This window comes from Amblyomma americanum, chromosome 7 (assembly GCF_052857255.1).
Source record: "Amblyomma americanum isolate KBUSLIRL-KWMA chromosome 7, ASM5285725v1, whole genome shotgun sequence".
Taxonomy (NCBI): Eukaryota; Metazoa; Arthropoda; class Arachnida; order Ixodida; family Ixodidae; genus Amblyomma; species Amblyomma americanum.
The window spans coordinates 96881440-96896607 of NC_135503.1; the positions used below are offsets into that span (position 1 = coordinate 96881440).

General features: G+C 50.3%; 1 protein-coding gene across 1 annotated transcript; it reads right to left on the bottom strand.

Moving 5' to 3' along the window:
• Positions 1-265: 265 nt before the first annotated feature.
• On the bottom strand, positions 266-13344 carry LOC144099433 (tubulin beta-4 chain-like). The gene is made up of 7 exons (XM_077632727.1): positions 13137-13344; positions 12433-12541; positions 5896-6006; positions 3963-4207; positions 3621-3820; positions 2653-3089; positions 266-496 (listed from the first exon to the last, which is right to left on the bottom strand). The coding sequence occupies exons 1-7, from the start codon at positions 13191-13193 to the stop codon at positions 321-323; spliced, it is 1335 nt and encodes a 444-aa protein (XP_077488853.1). The 5' UTR covers positions 13194-13344; the 3' UTR covers positions 266-320.
• Positions 13345-15168: the final 1824 nt, after the last annotated feature.

A 15168-nucleotide genomic window follows, 5' to 3' on the forward strand; every position in this document is an offset into this window, starting at 1 on the left:
GGTGATAGGGCTGTTATTCCATTATGAGATGCGAGGGTACTCAAGTAGTCCACAGTTGCACTTGTTCGGGATGAATGTGAGCCTGTGCACGGCGCAAGATCGGATAGGCGTTATTGTTAGGCGACGCCTGCTGAGCTGTACCGCAGATTAAGGAAATATTTGTTAGATGCTAGCCTGTTGTAATTATGATTCTCAGGAATACATTCCTCCGACAACTTGAGGAAAGGCTGAGCGGAATATCGATTGCGGCTGTACGAGGCCAACACAGGAAACACACACCTTTATTGAAAAGTGAAAGCGAACAAAAAAGGATGTTTCAATCACAAGGCCTCTGCCAGGGTCGCGTCGAACTCTCCCTCGTCGTCAACAGTGGCCTCCTGGTACTGCTGGTACTCGGAAACCAGGTCGTTCATGTTGGATTCTGCCTCGGTGAACTCCACTTCGTCCATGCCCTCCCCGGTATACCAGTGCAAAAACGCCTTGCGGCGGAACATGGCTGCGAAAATGTAAATAACGTCATCTCAAAACAATGCTCACAAGTACCGTCATAAACAGAAGTGTGCGGGATTCGGGTAGCCGAGAAAGGAAACAAGCATAAGAGGTCAGAGAAAAGCACTGAACAGTGAGAGGACATGTGTCCTTCATCCGCTGGAACAAGTATAAGCTGACTGGCTAGCGATTCAACGATGACGATGAAATAAATTAATTTCTGCAAATCCGCATCACGTAAATATTTTGCCTACGAGTGTATAGCTTACCATACGCTGTTCAGGAAGTGAAGGCACGCTTTAGAACCCTTTGTAAGCCGTAGCTCATGCTTCATGTGCATACAATTGATAAAATAGCACTTATGATGGCACATGGAATTGAATGACCGGATTTTTAAGCAACTTCGGCCGCCAGTTTTGCAGAAAAAAAGAGAACACAGTTGTACTAATGACTTCGTAAAAAAACCCTCACATGTAGTACGTATTCGCTCAGTTTGCCAATCTTGTAACACTGCTTGTATATAATTGGGAATCGCTTCAAGAAATACTGTAAGGCAGTTTATGGATCAAGAAGGCTCGAAAGCTCATCATCGTCAGCCTGACTACGCCCACTGCAGGACAAAGGTCTTCCTCATATCTCTCAAGTTAAGCCTATTCTGTGCAAGCCGTGACCACCTTACCCCCAGTTAACTTCGTAATGTCATCCGCTCATTTAACTTTCTTCTGCCTCCCGCTACGCTTGTCTTCTCTTTGAATCCAGTCAGTTACCATTACCTACCGCCTTGCCTTCACATTATGTGCCATGCCCAAGCACATTTCTTTTCGGTTTCGACTAGGATTTAATGATTTATTCAACCCGCATGTGTTCCTTGGCCCGCTCTGCTCCCTTCCTGTCTCTTAACGTTACATCTATCACTTTGCTTTCCATATATGCCTCTGGGTTGTCCTCATTTTAAGTTAATCCTTTTTCTTTAGCCTCGGCAAAAGCTCAACCAGTCCTCATTTATCCCCGCTAAACGGCGTCCTCGACTGTAGACCTGCGCTGATAAAAGCAGGCCTATTAGAGAAATGTAAAAAAACATTATCCCCTGATTTAATTCGTTAAACTAAATGTGGCATAGTTAAGCTAGCAGTAAATGTATGAACCCCTTGCATAGGTTACCTATGATGGTTTTACACACATTGTAAGCGGCATGCTGGCGCGACGCCTTTCAGCCTTTCCTGTTGGCTGCGAAACCGGTTTGCCTACTCTTCACTAGAGTGCAGGTGGTATGCATGGGTTCTGTCCCTTCCGCGTGAGTGCAGCTGCCACAAAACCGGTGTCTCCTTCACCAAGACACCACCATGCTTCATCAGGACACATGACTTTCTCGCTAGTGACCAACCTAGTGCTAGTAGAAAAGCGAGTCGGGCGAGTTGGTATCGGGCCATTATGAAACAACAGCGCGAATAAGGACGGGTATGAAAGTAAACAACACAACGAGCGCTAGTGTTAGCGCACGGAAAAAAAAGGGGGATTTCCCTCTGTCCGCTTTGCCACCCGCAACCCGTCACCTGACACCTACACTTTGTCTTCCCTCTCCCACTAGCAGTTCCCTCCTCGCTCAAAGTGGTGAGGGTGATTTCAATCTGTCTACACTGCCACCTACCAACCTTGGCAGCTGGGAGGCGGACGCTTCATCCACAGACGGCGTTTTTTTTTCGCTAGCTAGGCATCTAGTGCTATAGTCGGATACAACTCAAGAACGAAGCGGCAAATGGCTCCCAATGAAGGACCTCCAGCCAATGTATGTACATGACGCCGTGGTTAATCCGATTAATCTATGGCTATTCCCCATTTATCGGCCACCCACTGAGAATTCACGCCAGCCTACCAAGGGGACCGGTCAAGGGGAGAGGGGCAGAATCGGCCAAGAGGAAGAATTGGTCGACGCCATGGGCTGGAGTCTCCTTTGATGGGAATTTGCCGCTTTGTGGTATCGAATATAGCACACTAAAAACACGCTAAATGGTTTGTGTGATAGTTCGGAAGTATTCACCACGGAAAAATGTTCTACGGAGGGGCACCGTTTCCCGTTTTCTAACACATGAAGCAACGGGGACACATGCTTCCAGCTGCCCTACACAGGGTCAAAAAGGCAGTTCTAGAACAAGCAGTACTTACCAGTGAACTGCTCAGAGATCCGCTTGAACAACTCCTGAATGGCTGTGCTGTTAGCAATGAAGGTAGCAGACATCTTGAGGCCGCGAGGTGGGATGTCGCACACGGCAGTCTTTACGTTGTTCGGGATCCACTCGACGAACTGGCCCGAGTACTTGTTCTGGACGTTAAGCATCTGTTCATCCACTTCGCGCATACTCATTCGGCCCCTGAACACAGCAGCCACCGTCAGGTAACGGCCGTGGCGGGGGTCGCAAGCAGCCATCATGTTTTTGGCATCGAACATCTGTTGCGTCAATTCCGGCACTGTCAGAGCCCGGTACTGCTGGCTTCCGCGGGACGTGAGTGGAGCGAAGCCGGGCATGAAGAAGTGGAGGCGCGGGAAGGGCACCATGTTCACGGCCAGTTTGCGAAGATCGGCGTTCAGCTGTCCTGGAAACCTGAAAGACAAGTGAAGAGCCTTCGTGAATGTGGATGCCAATTGGCGAGAAAGGCAAATAGTTCATCCATACTCTGGTGCCATTCCTTCATGGCAACTGCAATTATACGAGGCTCAAGGGTCACGACCACGAGCAGGAGATTCACGAATCAAAGAATGCTTAACTTCAAGCATGGTTGAACTGCTTTCGAACTTTTCACGGAGAAGCACAGAGTAGCGTTTAAATCCTGCGTGGCCAACAGACTAGCGTCACTATCGGCCCTCTTGAACGTGCACGTTACTGTCATCAGCAGAGCTTTTGAGCGCGCTAGATTGTCGGCTTTCTCGGGCTAGTTTGCTGCCTGCTTGTCCTACCGCGCTCCACCGAGTAAGTGTCATACGCTAATGCACACCTGCCCGAACTGTCGGGATGTTCCCATCGAAAATCCCTGTGCTGTGAGCAGATATGAAAGTTTTAAATCGCATTTCGGACTCGGGTTCCATTTGCATACCAGTTTTGCTGCAAAAGTACAGACGCAAGTCAGCCACCCACCTGAGACATGTAGTGACACCCGACATTGTCGCAGAAACCAGGTGGTTGAGGTCTCCATAGGTTGGGGTTGTGAGCCTAAGCGTTCGGAAGCAGATGTCATAGAGCGCCTCGTTGTCGATGCAGAAGGTTTCGTCCGTGTTTTCCACAAGCTGGTGAACTGAGAGGGTGGCATTGTAAGGCTCGACGACGGTGTCCGAAACCTACAGAAAAGTGCAGAAAGACAATCAGAACCACATACGCGAGGCATCAGGGGAAGCCAGTGAAGTCAGCTTAAAGAAAGGCAAAAATGTCACCAATGTACAGCAAGGACATCAGACTTCAGAACTTATTATAGTCACAAACCTTGGGGGAAGGAACAATGCTAAATGTGTTGATTATGCGATCAGGGTACTCTTCCCGGATCTTCGAGATCAGCAGTGTTCCCATGCCAGATCCAGTGCCGCCGCCCAGGGAATGTGTGAGCTGGAAACCCTGCAAGCAATCGCAGTCTTCGGCTTCCTTGCGGACAACGTCGAGCACCGAGTCCACCAATTCAGCGCCCTCCGTGTAGTGGCCCTTGGCCCAGTTGTTGCCAGCACCATTCTGTCCTGAAAGGGCAGATAGCGAAAAGCGTATACTTTTGACGAAATGATTCAGACGGCGAATCAACGCTCAGATGTGTGCGAAAACTAAACGTACTGCTGACAGGAGTCACATAGGCGCCAGAAAAGAGTTTACTGACTTACTTTCTGCAGATAAAACGCTCTAATTAAAGCTTCTTTTGCTGCCTCCCGGCAACAGGAGTCTTTCTCGGGCCCCAGCGCACTTAGTAGCTTAATGTTAACCTTAGATGCAGAGTTAACCTTACATGCAGTGTGCCTTGTGAAGCAATCAAACGATTAAATAGTGAGACGAATGAATGGAAATATTTTATATGTCCCTGAAGTGATGACACATGCACCCTTCTGTTCCCCGTCACGGCTATTCAGAGCACGTAATGGAACTTAGGACAGCTGCTCAGAGCAAACTTAATGGCCAAAATGTGAAGTCTGTGCGAAGAGCAGACGAAGGACACAAAAACATAAGACAGTCACCAACGCTTATACCTTGTGTGTCTTTTCTTGTGTCATTCGTCTGGCTTTCGTGCCGGTTTATTCACATCATGAGGCAGCAACTAGCCCGGCAGCATGCTCTCTTGTACTACTGGTGAAACTCATTAACAGTCTCACGGCTACCAGGGAAACTTAGTGGTTTTCGGCTATGGCAGTATATAGTGCCCTATATAGGCGTTGCTATTAAACACTTGAGGCAATGGACGTTACGGACACTGACGATAGAGCTGGCGTACTGCGAGTAGGAATACATCAAGAAAATTCAAGGTGACCATTTAGCTCACAAACAGGTGCCCACACAATGTGCGTGGATTGTAGCTCGAACGAAAAGGGGAACGCGCTTTACAGAAAGGTACAAATATACGTAAGCTCCTAAATACAGGAAAAACGCAAACAAAACAGTAAACAAGAAAGAGAGCAAAAATTAACGCCCTTCAATACACGCGTCTTCGCTTTTTTTTTTTTGAGACAGAGAAGGACGAAAGGGCGAGGCGAGTTTGTTGACAAACGCGATAGAAAACGTCGCGAGGGTCAATGAACTTTTCAGCCACGCGGTTAACTGACATCCACGCAAGCTGGTCAGTGCCTCAGATATCCAGTTGACACCACGGCGTATTCACGAATGTCATCTGAGGAATAAAAGAGGTGTCCCTTCGCACTGCTTGAAAACTGCCTAAGCTCCTGATACCAGGGAGTGGAAATGAGTAACTTCCACAATAAACAGGCGGATTGGTAGGCCTGCATTTTTAAGTCTGCAAAAACGGGCCGATCACCGTCATATGCGCTAAATACGTAGTCCATCGGTAGACTTGCTTAATCCGTATAAAAAAATGCCCAGTACCTCTCCGCGAGTTTTTAGACGTCAGCAGTCCAAGTACCTTATCGCCACAGCCTTTAGTGAATTTCGTATATTCTTGGACGCCTCGAAGACTGCTGAGTGGAATGATTAATGGACACCACCTGAACTCTCCAGCCGCTATTCTGTTTTCTTGTGTTCGTGCTTCAGTTATTCTGTTTAGTTTGATTTGACGCTGCCGTTACCAAGCGACTGAAACGGCTGAAACATGGCAGTGGACAATGCGCTCAGGTGAGTGCGCGCTTTAGTCCCGCCGGCTTTCCGCGTTCAAAAATGGCAAACGCAAAAGCACACAAGTTCCTTCGGACAACGAGGAGAAGCAGCTTACCGAACACAAAGTTGTCCGGACGGAAGAGCTGCCCAAAAGGTCCCGAGCGCACAGAGTCCATGGTTCCCGGCTCCAGGTCAACCAGGATGGCCCGAGGCACATAATTACCTCCTGAATGAAAAGGAAACTCAGTCACACACAGTGCTAGAACAGACGCCGTACGCTTATCACTCATAACTTAATCTCCTGGCGGGTGGTCTTACACAGAATGCTACAGACAGAATTCTTCCACTCGAAGAATTCGTGGCAACGGAACGCAAAAAAACGACGGCGAACCCAAACTCAAATAGGAAATGGGATAGCGATCAATGTAAGCGATATGTCGCATCCCGTCGCTTGATAGGCTGCCATTTTGTTCGCTTCCTTAGTAGCTTCTTCTCTTCTCGTGTCTGATATGACTGCAAACGACTGCACCTAAAACACTCCTATTGTGGTGAAATTAACCCGGAGCTTTTCAATGCGGCACCGCTTTCTCTTTTAAAGCGAAAACTTCATTACGTCATGTTCTGCGAGTTTCGTCGACTCCGTCACTTGGTCCTTCGGAGACCTTCAGGCGCTCCGCAGCTGCGCCGAAACCGATAAAGAGCGGACGCTTTAAGCTACGTGACGCTATACTGACAGTTGCGCGCAGCGTGCGTTAGCATCGACAACGCTGTGGCAGAAACGCGGCACTGAGCGATAGGCGGCCGGCGTTCATTTCGTTCATTAGCCTTGGCGTTGACAACGTTCTGGACTCCGATGATTTTTGAGGAAATTAACGGCGCATAACTGGCTCCCTGGGCCAGTGGACGCCTCATTCGCGCTTTGAGGTACTACGTGGCGGTGGCGAGAGAGAGGTGTGGGCTGCATTCGTTAGCGCCGGCAACGGTGCAGCAGACACGCGGCACTGCGTTCGTTGAGTGAGCAACCTCTCGCGATCCACCATTGACGCCTGCCAGGGTGGGCACGCTGCGTACCCAGTGTGCGGAATGCACTAACCGTTACAGGCGCCAAGCCGCGTCTAGTTGCCCTATACGCCACAGCTTTCGCTCTCTAACGAGGTTCAGCATTATAGTTAAACCGCGCGCGAGGCTAATTTTCTTCATCTTGCACTCCATCCTTCGTACCTTCCCGTATGGCGTACTCCACCTTTCCTTTCACCATAACCGCATTATTGTTTCCTTCCTCCACTCGTATACATATCGGCGTGAAGCTGCGTCAGAAGTGAAAATCATTACTGTCTCCATCGTAGCAGGCGTACGCCGACACCCGCAAGCTGGACGCAGCGAATCACAATGATGTACTATTCCGCGTTGCGCTGCACACTAAAACATGATTATTACAGCTGCAATTCAGGGCACGAGCAGTCCACAACGGTGGATTTAATGCACGCACTACGGGGACCTCGCAAAGCAAGTTACGATACCGACGCCACGATTTAAAAAATGGCAGTGTTTACGCGTGCGGCGTGAATTGCAAATTTTTATTTTTTAAATCGCCGCCCATTTCATACATTCTTTAATCCCTCCCTCCGCGATGGCATTCAAGTGTTCAGTCCCTGTGAGAATGCTCCCTCGCCTTTCCTTAATTTTCAGTGTTTGCAAACCCCAAACAGACGCGCGTCCTGGCTAAGTCCGAGGGAGGATGCTCACGCCTTCGCTCTGAATAGCGTGTGACGCAGTACAAGGGTAATAATAATAATTGGTTTTTTGGGGAAAGGAAATGGCGCAGTATCTGTCTCATATATCGTTGGACACCTGAACCGCGCCGTAAGGGAAGGGATAAAGGAGGGAGTGAAAGAAGAAAGGAAGAAGAGGGGCCGTAGTGGAGGGCTCCGGAATAATTTCGACCACCTGGGGATCTTTAAGGTGCACTGACATCGCACAGCACACGGGCGCCTTAGCGTTTTTCCTCCATAAAAACGCAGCCGCCGTGGTCGGATTCGAACCCGGGAACTCCGGATCAGTAGTCGAGTGCCCTAACCACTGAGCCACCGCGGCGGGTCCAAGTACAACGGTAATATTTCGACAATTTGACAACTATCGACGTAAGAGACACAAGTGAAAGCAGTTAACATACGAAAACATATCGGGGAAGCTGCGCAGCTTTCCTTGCAGAACATAAGGATGTTAACACACAGAGGCTGGTGAGCAGATGAACTTAGGGTGCCTAGGAGAAACGATCGTTGCACCGATCTCACGACGCCACATTCCCGACCGCATTTCGAGCCTCCGGGCTCTACCAAAGGCACAGAGGGCATCTGCGTCGTGAAGCCGCTTAAAGGAGCCCCAAAACGAAGTACGCCATCAATCGGCCGCGCGGCCTAATTGAAAAAAAGAAATAGCTGCGGTTAAACTACTGCTGAACCTGTTTAAAGAGCGAAAGCTGTGGTGTATCGGGCGAGCAGACGCGGCTTGGCGTCTGTAAAACGTTGAGTGCGTTCCGCACACTGGATAGGCAGCGCGCCCAGCCTGCCACCGTGTCAGGTGGCAGTTAATGGTTCATCGCGAGAGTTTGGTCACCCAATGAACGCTGCGGCCTATTCTACCGCCCTCTACCGGCGAATCGAAAGGTCAAAGGTCAGGTGGTGCGACGCCATGGTGGACCACATATGGTAAGGCCTGCAGCCACACTTGATCTCTCGCTCACTTGAAAGTCAACCGGCAACGCACGGCTCAATCTGTTTTACCTAGCGCAGAGAAGCTTTTGCTTAAAAAAATTGCTGGTGGTTTAGCTCATGTTCATCATGGTCGGAACCGAAAAGCTGCATCTCCCTGGCTACGTTTGCTGCCGAGCGACTGGCGGTTTCAAACTTTCATTTTCCTTCGCTTACAGCACGGTTCGGGTCTCCAGCGAGATATGCGAAAGATGCGTAATTTGCTTTCCTTAAAACCAACTTTCATTTCACTTTCCCTCAATTACAGCGCGGTTCGGGTGTACACCGAGATATGTGACACAGGCGTAATTTTCTTTTCTTAAAACCAATTTTCTTTTCATTTTACTCCCGTCACGGGCGCTGTTCGGGTGTCGGTCTGCACGGCAGGCGTCGCATCAATCACACCTAGGGTTACGTTGAACTCATCAAAGTGCACCGGCGTTTCATGCAGAACCCACTTTCATGACCTGCGATTCCGGAAGACGCTTTCCCGCTTGAGTGGAGGGCAAGGTCAAAATTAATGCTCAAGGCCAAAGGTCAAAGTAGAGACAGTTGGTGTAAAAGTTGCTCGTGTCGCTGCTGTAGCTGACGTCGTGTGTCGAACCTGACTACCACCAGTTATGCTCATGGTTTGACCTCTACCTCTATTCAGGGAGAAACTTGCTGCCACCGTGACCTGTAGCTATACTCAAAGTCAAACTTGAGGCCCCGCTCACTGCTCGAAAAGTTGGCGCAGTGCTTTTCGATTAAAAAATTGGTCTCGGTTTTTCCCCGACCCAACCGGTCTCGGAGTTACTTTTTGGCTCCAAATTTGAACAGTCGCTGCAGGAGTTGGATTGCACATGTTCCCCATAGAGGCCGCAAATAATCACAAGTGGCTACGTAGGATACTATTAAACACAACGAATGCCAATGTCGGCGTTCATTGCGGCATGCTCTCAAGCTTCAAAACTGATTTTTGATGACGTAAATGGCGCAGTGTCTGTGTTACACGGGCGGGTGCGCGCGCACGCGTGTGTCCCGGGCTACTTTTTGCCGCCCCCTGCTACGCTTGCCTTCTCTTGCCTGCCCAAGCCGATTTATTCTTGATATCGACTAGGAGGCCACTAACCCGCGGCGTTTGTTCCGTCAACGACCGTGCCCGCCTCTGATCCCTTAACGTTACAGCTATCATTTGTATTTCCATAGCTGGCTGCGTTGTCCTAACGTGAGCTGAACGCTTGTCGTTAGCCTCCACGTTTCTGCCCCACAGGTGACTACCGGTAAGATAAAACTGTTGCATAACGACGACATACGCATATTGAATTGCATGCCTACAAAGACTTTTGTATCGAAAGTATGATGACACGATTCGTCGTATTGCGTTCCGGGTGGTGTCATATGCGCGCTTGTGTGTGGGTGGTGTCATACTTCGAGAAAAAAAAAACGGCCGTGGCTTAGCTTGGTTAAGCCTGGTGATTGCGAAGCAATAGTGTGTTATTCTCGGATCAGCTGGTAGTATGGCTGGTGGTAGTCATCGGTTATGCTAGTGTTACGGCTTACAGTGAATCATCTAAGAGGAAGTCATCCGTCGAATCCGTGTATGCAGACAAACATTTCCCTCACCAGCGTGCCCATTACAAAATTTTCCACTATCGATTGGCCGACGATGCGGTAACACTCCATTTTCTCCGCGTCGTAAGATATGCCCACTCGATGCTTGCAGTAGCGTTCGTTAAAGTACGGTAGCGTTACGCCGTAATAAATGTTGGGGTTATTGTCCCCGTCCAAAATGCGATACAGTTTGTTGTACGTCTCCTCGTCGTCTTCACGATGCATTAGCGGTAGTTTGTATGTTTCGGCCACATTGTAGATGGCCAAGTTGTCTGCATAACACCCCCATCGTTCGTCGGTCATCTTAAGTTTGCCCCACTTGTGCATCTGCGTGTCCGGCATCTGGTTGCCCCGGGGTCCGGCGGTAGACCCATCTTGCGTCTTACAATGTCGTTCTTGTAGCGCGGTACGCGCTCATACGCGTCGCCTATAGAGACCTCGTCCAGGTAGCAAAACGCGTTTTTATTGTTTTTGTTGAACATGGTTCGAGTAGACCGCTTTATGGGGTTGGGCGGCGTCTTTGACGGACCGGCGAGACGACGGTATGGCTCGTACGGCGCGCACGACGTGGCTTCACACCCACTTTTCGTGAACACGGATCGACCGTTGCTACACGTCAAACCGTCCGGGCACGGGTAATCCACTGGAAGGGGTTCCCACGTTACGGCGTCGTCGCCGAAAACCTTAAAAGTCGTCGATTCCCTTGGCGCGCCAATGTTCGAGCAACTTCTGATAGGCGTAGAGCGGGAGTTTGGCCGCCGTTGGTGGCTACCGCCTCGCCTCGCGACGGCGTGAGATGGGGCCCCGTTTTTACACAGCTGGTGTGACGTCACACCGACCGTAGTGCACCTGGTGAGAGGAGCGGGAGTTAGGCCGCCGTTGGTGGCTACCGCCTCGCCTCGCGACGGCGTGAGATGGGGCCCCGTTTTTACACAGCTGGTGTGACGTCACTCTAGGTCACGTGGTGTGACGTCACGCAGCGAGGTCACGCTAAATGTCAATGGTGCCTACCACCGCCTCGCCACAAAAAGCCACGGAACGGGCTGAAGTGCGACCTAAAGTACTATTGCTTCGCAATAAAAAAATGATCGCCTGAAATAAAGTTCGCAAACCGCATCCAAACGCCCACGTCTTGCGTTCGTTACGTGGTTATCTTAAAACTGGTTTTGAGGAAACGAAATGGCGCAGTAACTCTCGCATATCTCTGTGGACATACGAACTGTGCCGAGGGAAGGGAGAAATGAGGGAGTGAAAGTGGTGCCGTAGTGGAGGGCTCCGGAATAATTTCGACCCCTTGGGGATCTTTAGCGTTCACTGACATCGCACAGCACACGGGTGCCTTTTGCGAGGCCGCCGCAGTCGGGTACGAGCCCGGGTACTCTGGCTCAGTAGACAGCGCGTTAACCACTGAGCCACCGCGGCGGGTAATTGAAGTGTGCCGAATTTTTCGTTCGCTTGGAGGTCGTTTAACATGCATTGACATTAGACAACACGGACGACTTCATCGTTCCACCTCCTGCGAAACACGTCTGCCGCGGTCGCGATTTGACCACGCGTCATTGGGCCGAATAAGCGAACACGGTGTCCATTGTGCGTTCGCTTCATCACGATTGAAAACGGTGGACGCCTGGAAAGAACGCGGTCGCCTACAGCGAACGACCAGACGCCAGGAAACAGCTTCACCTGTCAACACCGTGATCGACCGACGATATTCTCTGGTCCGTAAGCGTCATGTGGTGCCTTTTTTCTGTCAGCTGAGCGGACAAGGGAGGAGGTTTTTGAATTTAATTGTCTATCGCGGTGCACATGCCGCCAGTATTTTAATGTGATGGCGTTAAGGTTCTCGTGTTGCAGAAAAGCCGGTGTCGTCGTCGGGGCTAGCCTTGTGACGTGGCCCTGTGGCGTTATCACAACCAAGAAACCGCATTGTGGGCGAGCTGCCCAACCTTGGCAGGTAGCAGTAAACCGCGTCTCGCAAGCCCCACCGGTGACAGCACCGGCTATCGCAGGGCAGTAGCGCATCGCTTAACCTCTACACAACTGCGCCCAGGGATCTATGAATGTAGAGAATGCCTAGTACGCGTATAAGGGCATTGACCTATTTACATTAACACGTCATACCCTTGGGGAGGAGCTAGAGCGTCCCCTACAGTCTTTTGCATCTCATAAGGGGGCTACCTACGCACTGCGCTCGTTCAAATTCAGCAAGCCTAGTTCGGGGTATTAGCAGCTTGAAAAAGCAGTAGGACATTCAAAGACGCGACAAGTCTGCACTGAAAGTATCATCGGAAATGCAGACAGGTACTTACCAGACGCTTCGTTGTAATAGACATTGATACGCTCTATCTGAACGTCAGAGTCTCCATGATAGGCGCCAGAAGGATCAATTCCATGCTCGTCCGATATGACTTCCCAAAACTGCGAGCAGGAAATGTTTCATAACTGGCGTGAGGTCACATCAAACAGCCTCATGACCCCCAAACCACTCAGCGCCCGGAATTCATGCAAAACACGATATGGCGCGAAAACACATTTCAGACATAACATGGCTGCTGCCGGGTGCCGCAGTCAAGGAGGGAACGCTAGGTCAACCAGCTCGGACGCACCAGCTAAGCTCGCCGCTCTCGGAATATTGGCACAGCTTTAGTGGTACAGCAAGAAACTCAATCGGAAGCTTTTAGAATTGTCCTATCGTAACGTTGAGACTGTGCAAGCAGCCTTTAAACCGAAGCTTAGGAAACGGCGGCCAAGCCCCGAAGGTCAGATGTGTGGTTGGGCCTAACATTCTCGCTCGAAGAAGCCGCGACTAAGGAGGGAAGAACTGCGACTGCCCACAATCGACACTTGAACAAAGCTCATTACTTACCTGAGCGCGTAGCCTGCAACGAGAATCTCGAAAATGCTGCCACGTACACAACGCAAAACGTGAGCACAAAACACAGGATGGAAGACTCCTGGGCATGGGCAAAGCAATGTGTCATCAAATATTATGCATCGTAAAGCGGTCACTTACTTTGGCGCCGATTTGGTTGCCGCACTGGCCCGCTTGGACGTGGACGATCTCCCTCATTTTGTACTCGGAATACCACACCGAAAGCAAACGCAAGCTACCCGAGCGCAGAGTAAGGCCTGCGAGAAGGAGCTGGAATATTTATAGGCGCGCGCCGCCGCACCTCTTCCTCATCTCTGCTCGCATTCGGTGAAGTTGAAATTTTTTTGCTCCTGAAGGAAAAAAACCACTTCAGCTCTTTTCATCGAAGTTTAACGCTGTTGCGAAACTTGGATGTGAAATCTTCCTATGAGGTAGCTAACGAAAAAGAAAGCGTATGCGAAATGGAAGAGGAACTATTTCTTCTTTCGGAAAGAATTCTCAAGAACGGGTGATTAGATGTGCTTTCAAACCGCGAACGCGGAAGGCCACCTCGCGGAGACACTCGTTACTTTCCTTTTCTTCCTTTTCTTTTTCGTGCTTATCAAAATTACTTGCGCTAAAGTCATTGGTGGCGTCAATTATGAACTATTATTTTTACTCCTAAAAGCTCATACAGGAAGCCTAGCCCGAGCAAGGCCTCAGCGTGTAGCCATGGCAACGCCCCAGATAACGCAGCATGAACGCTCCTCCTATCTTCTTCTTTTTCCTCTTAAAACATGTCCCATATGCACAGGGGGGAGGAGGGGGGGGGCACTGGCCAAGCTGTAGTGGCTTGAACACGAAAATTTCCATAGGAGATTACGACAAAGTTTTAGCACAAAGCCTGAGTATTGAAAAATGTATCAATAAAAGCGACAGAAGGATATTTAAAGTAAAATGCGCCGCTAACCGCTTCGTCTTTGCAAAGCTGAGCGTCGGTGCTGGCTCTGTAGTACAACGTAGCTACCGGCGGCGTTGCATAAAGACCACATGGCTATGCCCAGCACACTTCACTTGCCCGTGGCCTCTTCGTCGTCTTTGTGTCTCAGACCGGAGGTCCGTCGTGAAGTGCCGTGGCAGCCGTTGGACCATCCAATCAGCCTCAATGAGCAGCCGTGATTCGGCGTACTCACCAGCGTAAGGAGTGTCAGCCACGGCAAAATCCAGCTGTAGTACGTGAGGCGGAACGCGGAGCTAAGATGAACGCTACGTATGTCATAAAGAAAGAGAAAGATAAAAGTTTATAAGCTTTTTAAATGTTGGACGAATAAGATAGGCTGACTCCTTAGTTCAGCAATCTGGTGGCTTGCGCTGATGTTCAGAATGGTGATGTTCGATGAGACCCGCCGCGGTGGCTGTGGTTAGGGCGCTCGACTACATTGGAGTTCCCGCTGTCGGCCCGACCGCGGCGGCAACGTTTTCATGGAGGCAAAACGCTAAGGCGCCCGTGTACTGTGCGATGCCAGTGCACGTTAATGATCCCCACGTGGTCGAAATTATTCCGGAGCCCTGCACTGCGGCACCACTTTCTTCCTTTCTTTCACTCCCTCTTTTATCCCTTCCCTTACGGCGCGGTTCAGATGTACAACGATATACCACACGATATACGATATACTCGCCTGTAACGGAGTCATCCCAAAAAAATGTGTGCGCAAACGGATAAACAGCGTGCTCTGTAATTTTAACAGTAGCGGGAACGGCGCCTCGAGGATAAACAGCGTGCTCTGTAATTTTAACAGTAGCGGGAACGGCGCCTCGGGGGAACAGCATTTCGTTGATTGGTTCGTGTTAAGGAGTACCTCAGCCGATGTATAATATATCTTCAGTATAATGCAGGCTGTTAAAAAAATAAACGTTGAGGGGACGCGTAAGCCCCGCCATAATATTATGGCGCGATAGCGTCAGCGGGTCCTTCAGCGGCCTGTACCCAGCACGGTGGCTCAGTGGTTAGCGCTCTTCGCGCCTGAGCCGGAATACCCGGGATCGAACCTGGCCGCGGCGCCAGAACATGGGCGTGCCGCAGGGCTCTGTCCTATCACCATTTCTGTTTCATGTGGCCATGTCGGTGGTGCCGGCCTCCCTCCCCACGAGCGGCCGACACCATGTGTACATGTCCATGTATGCAGACGACATA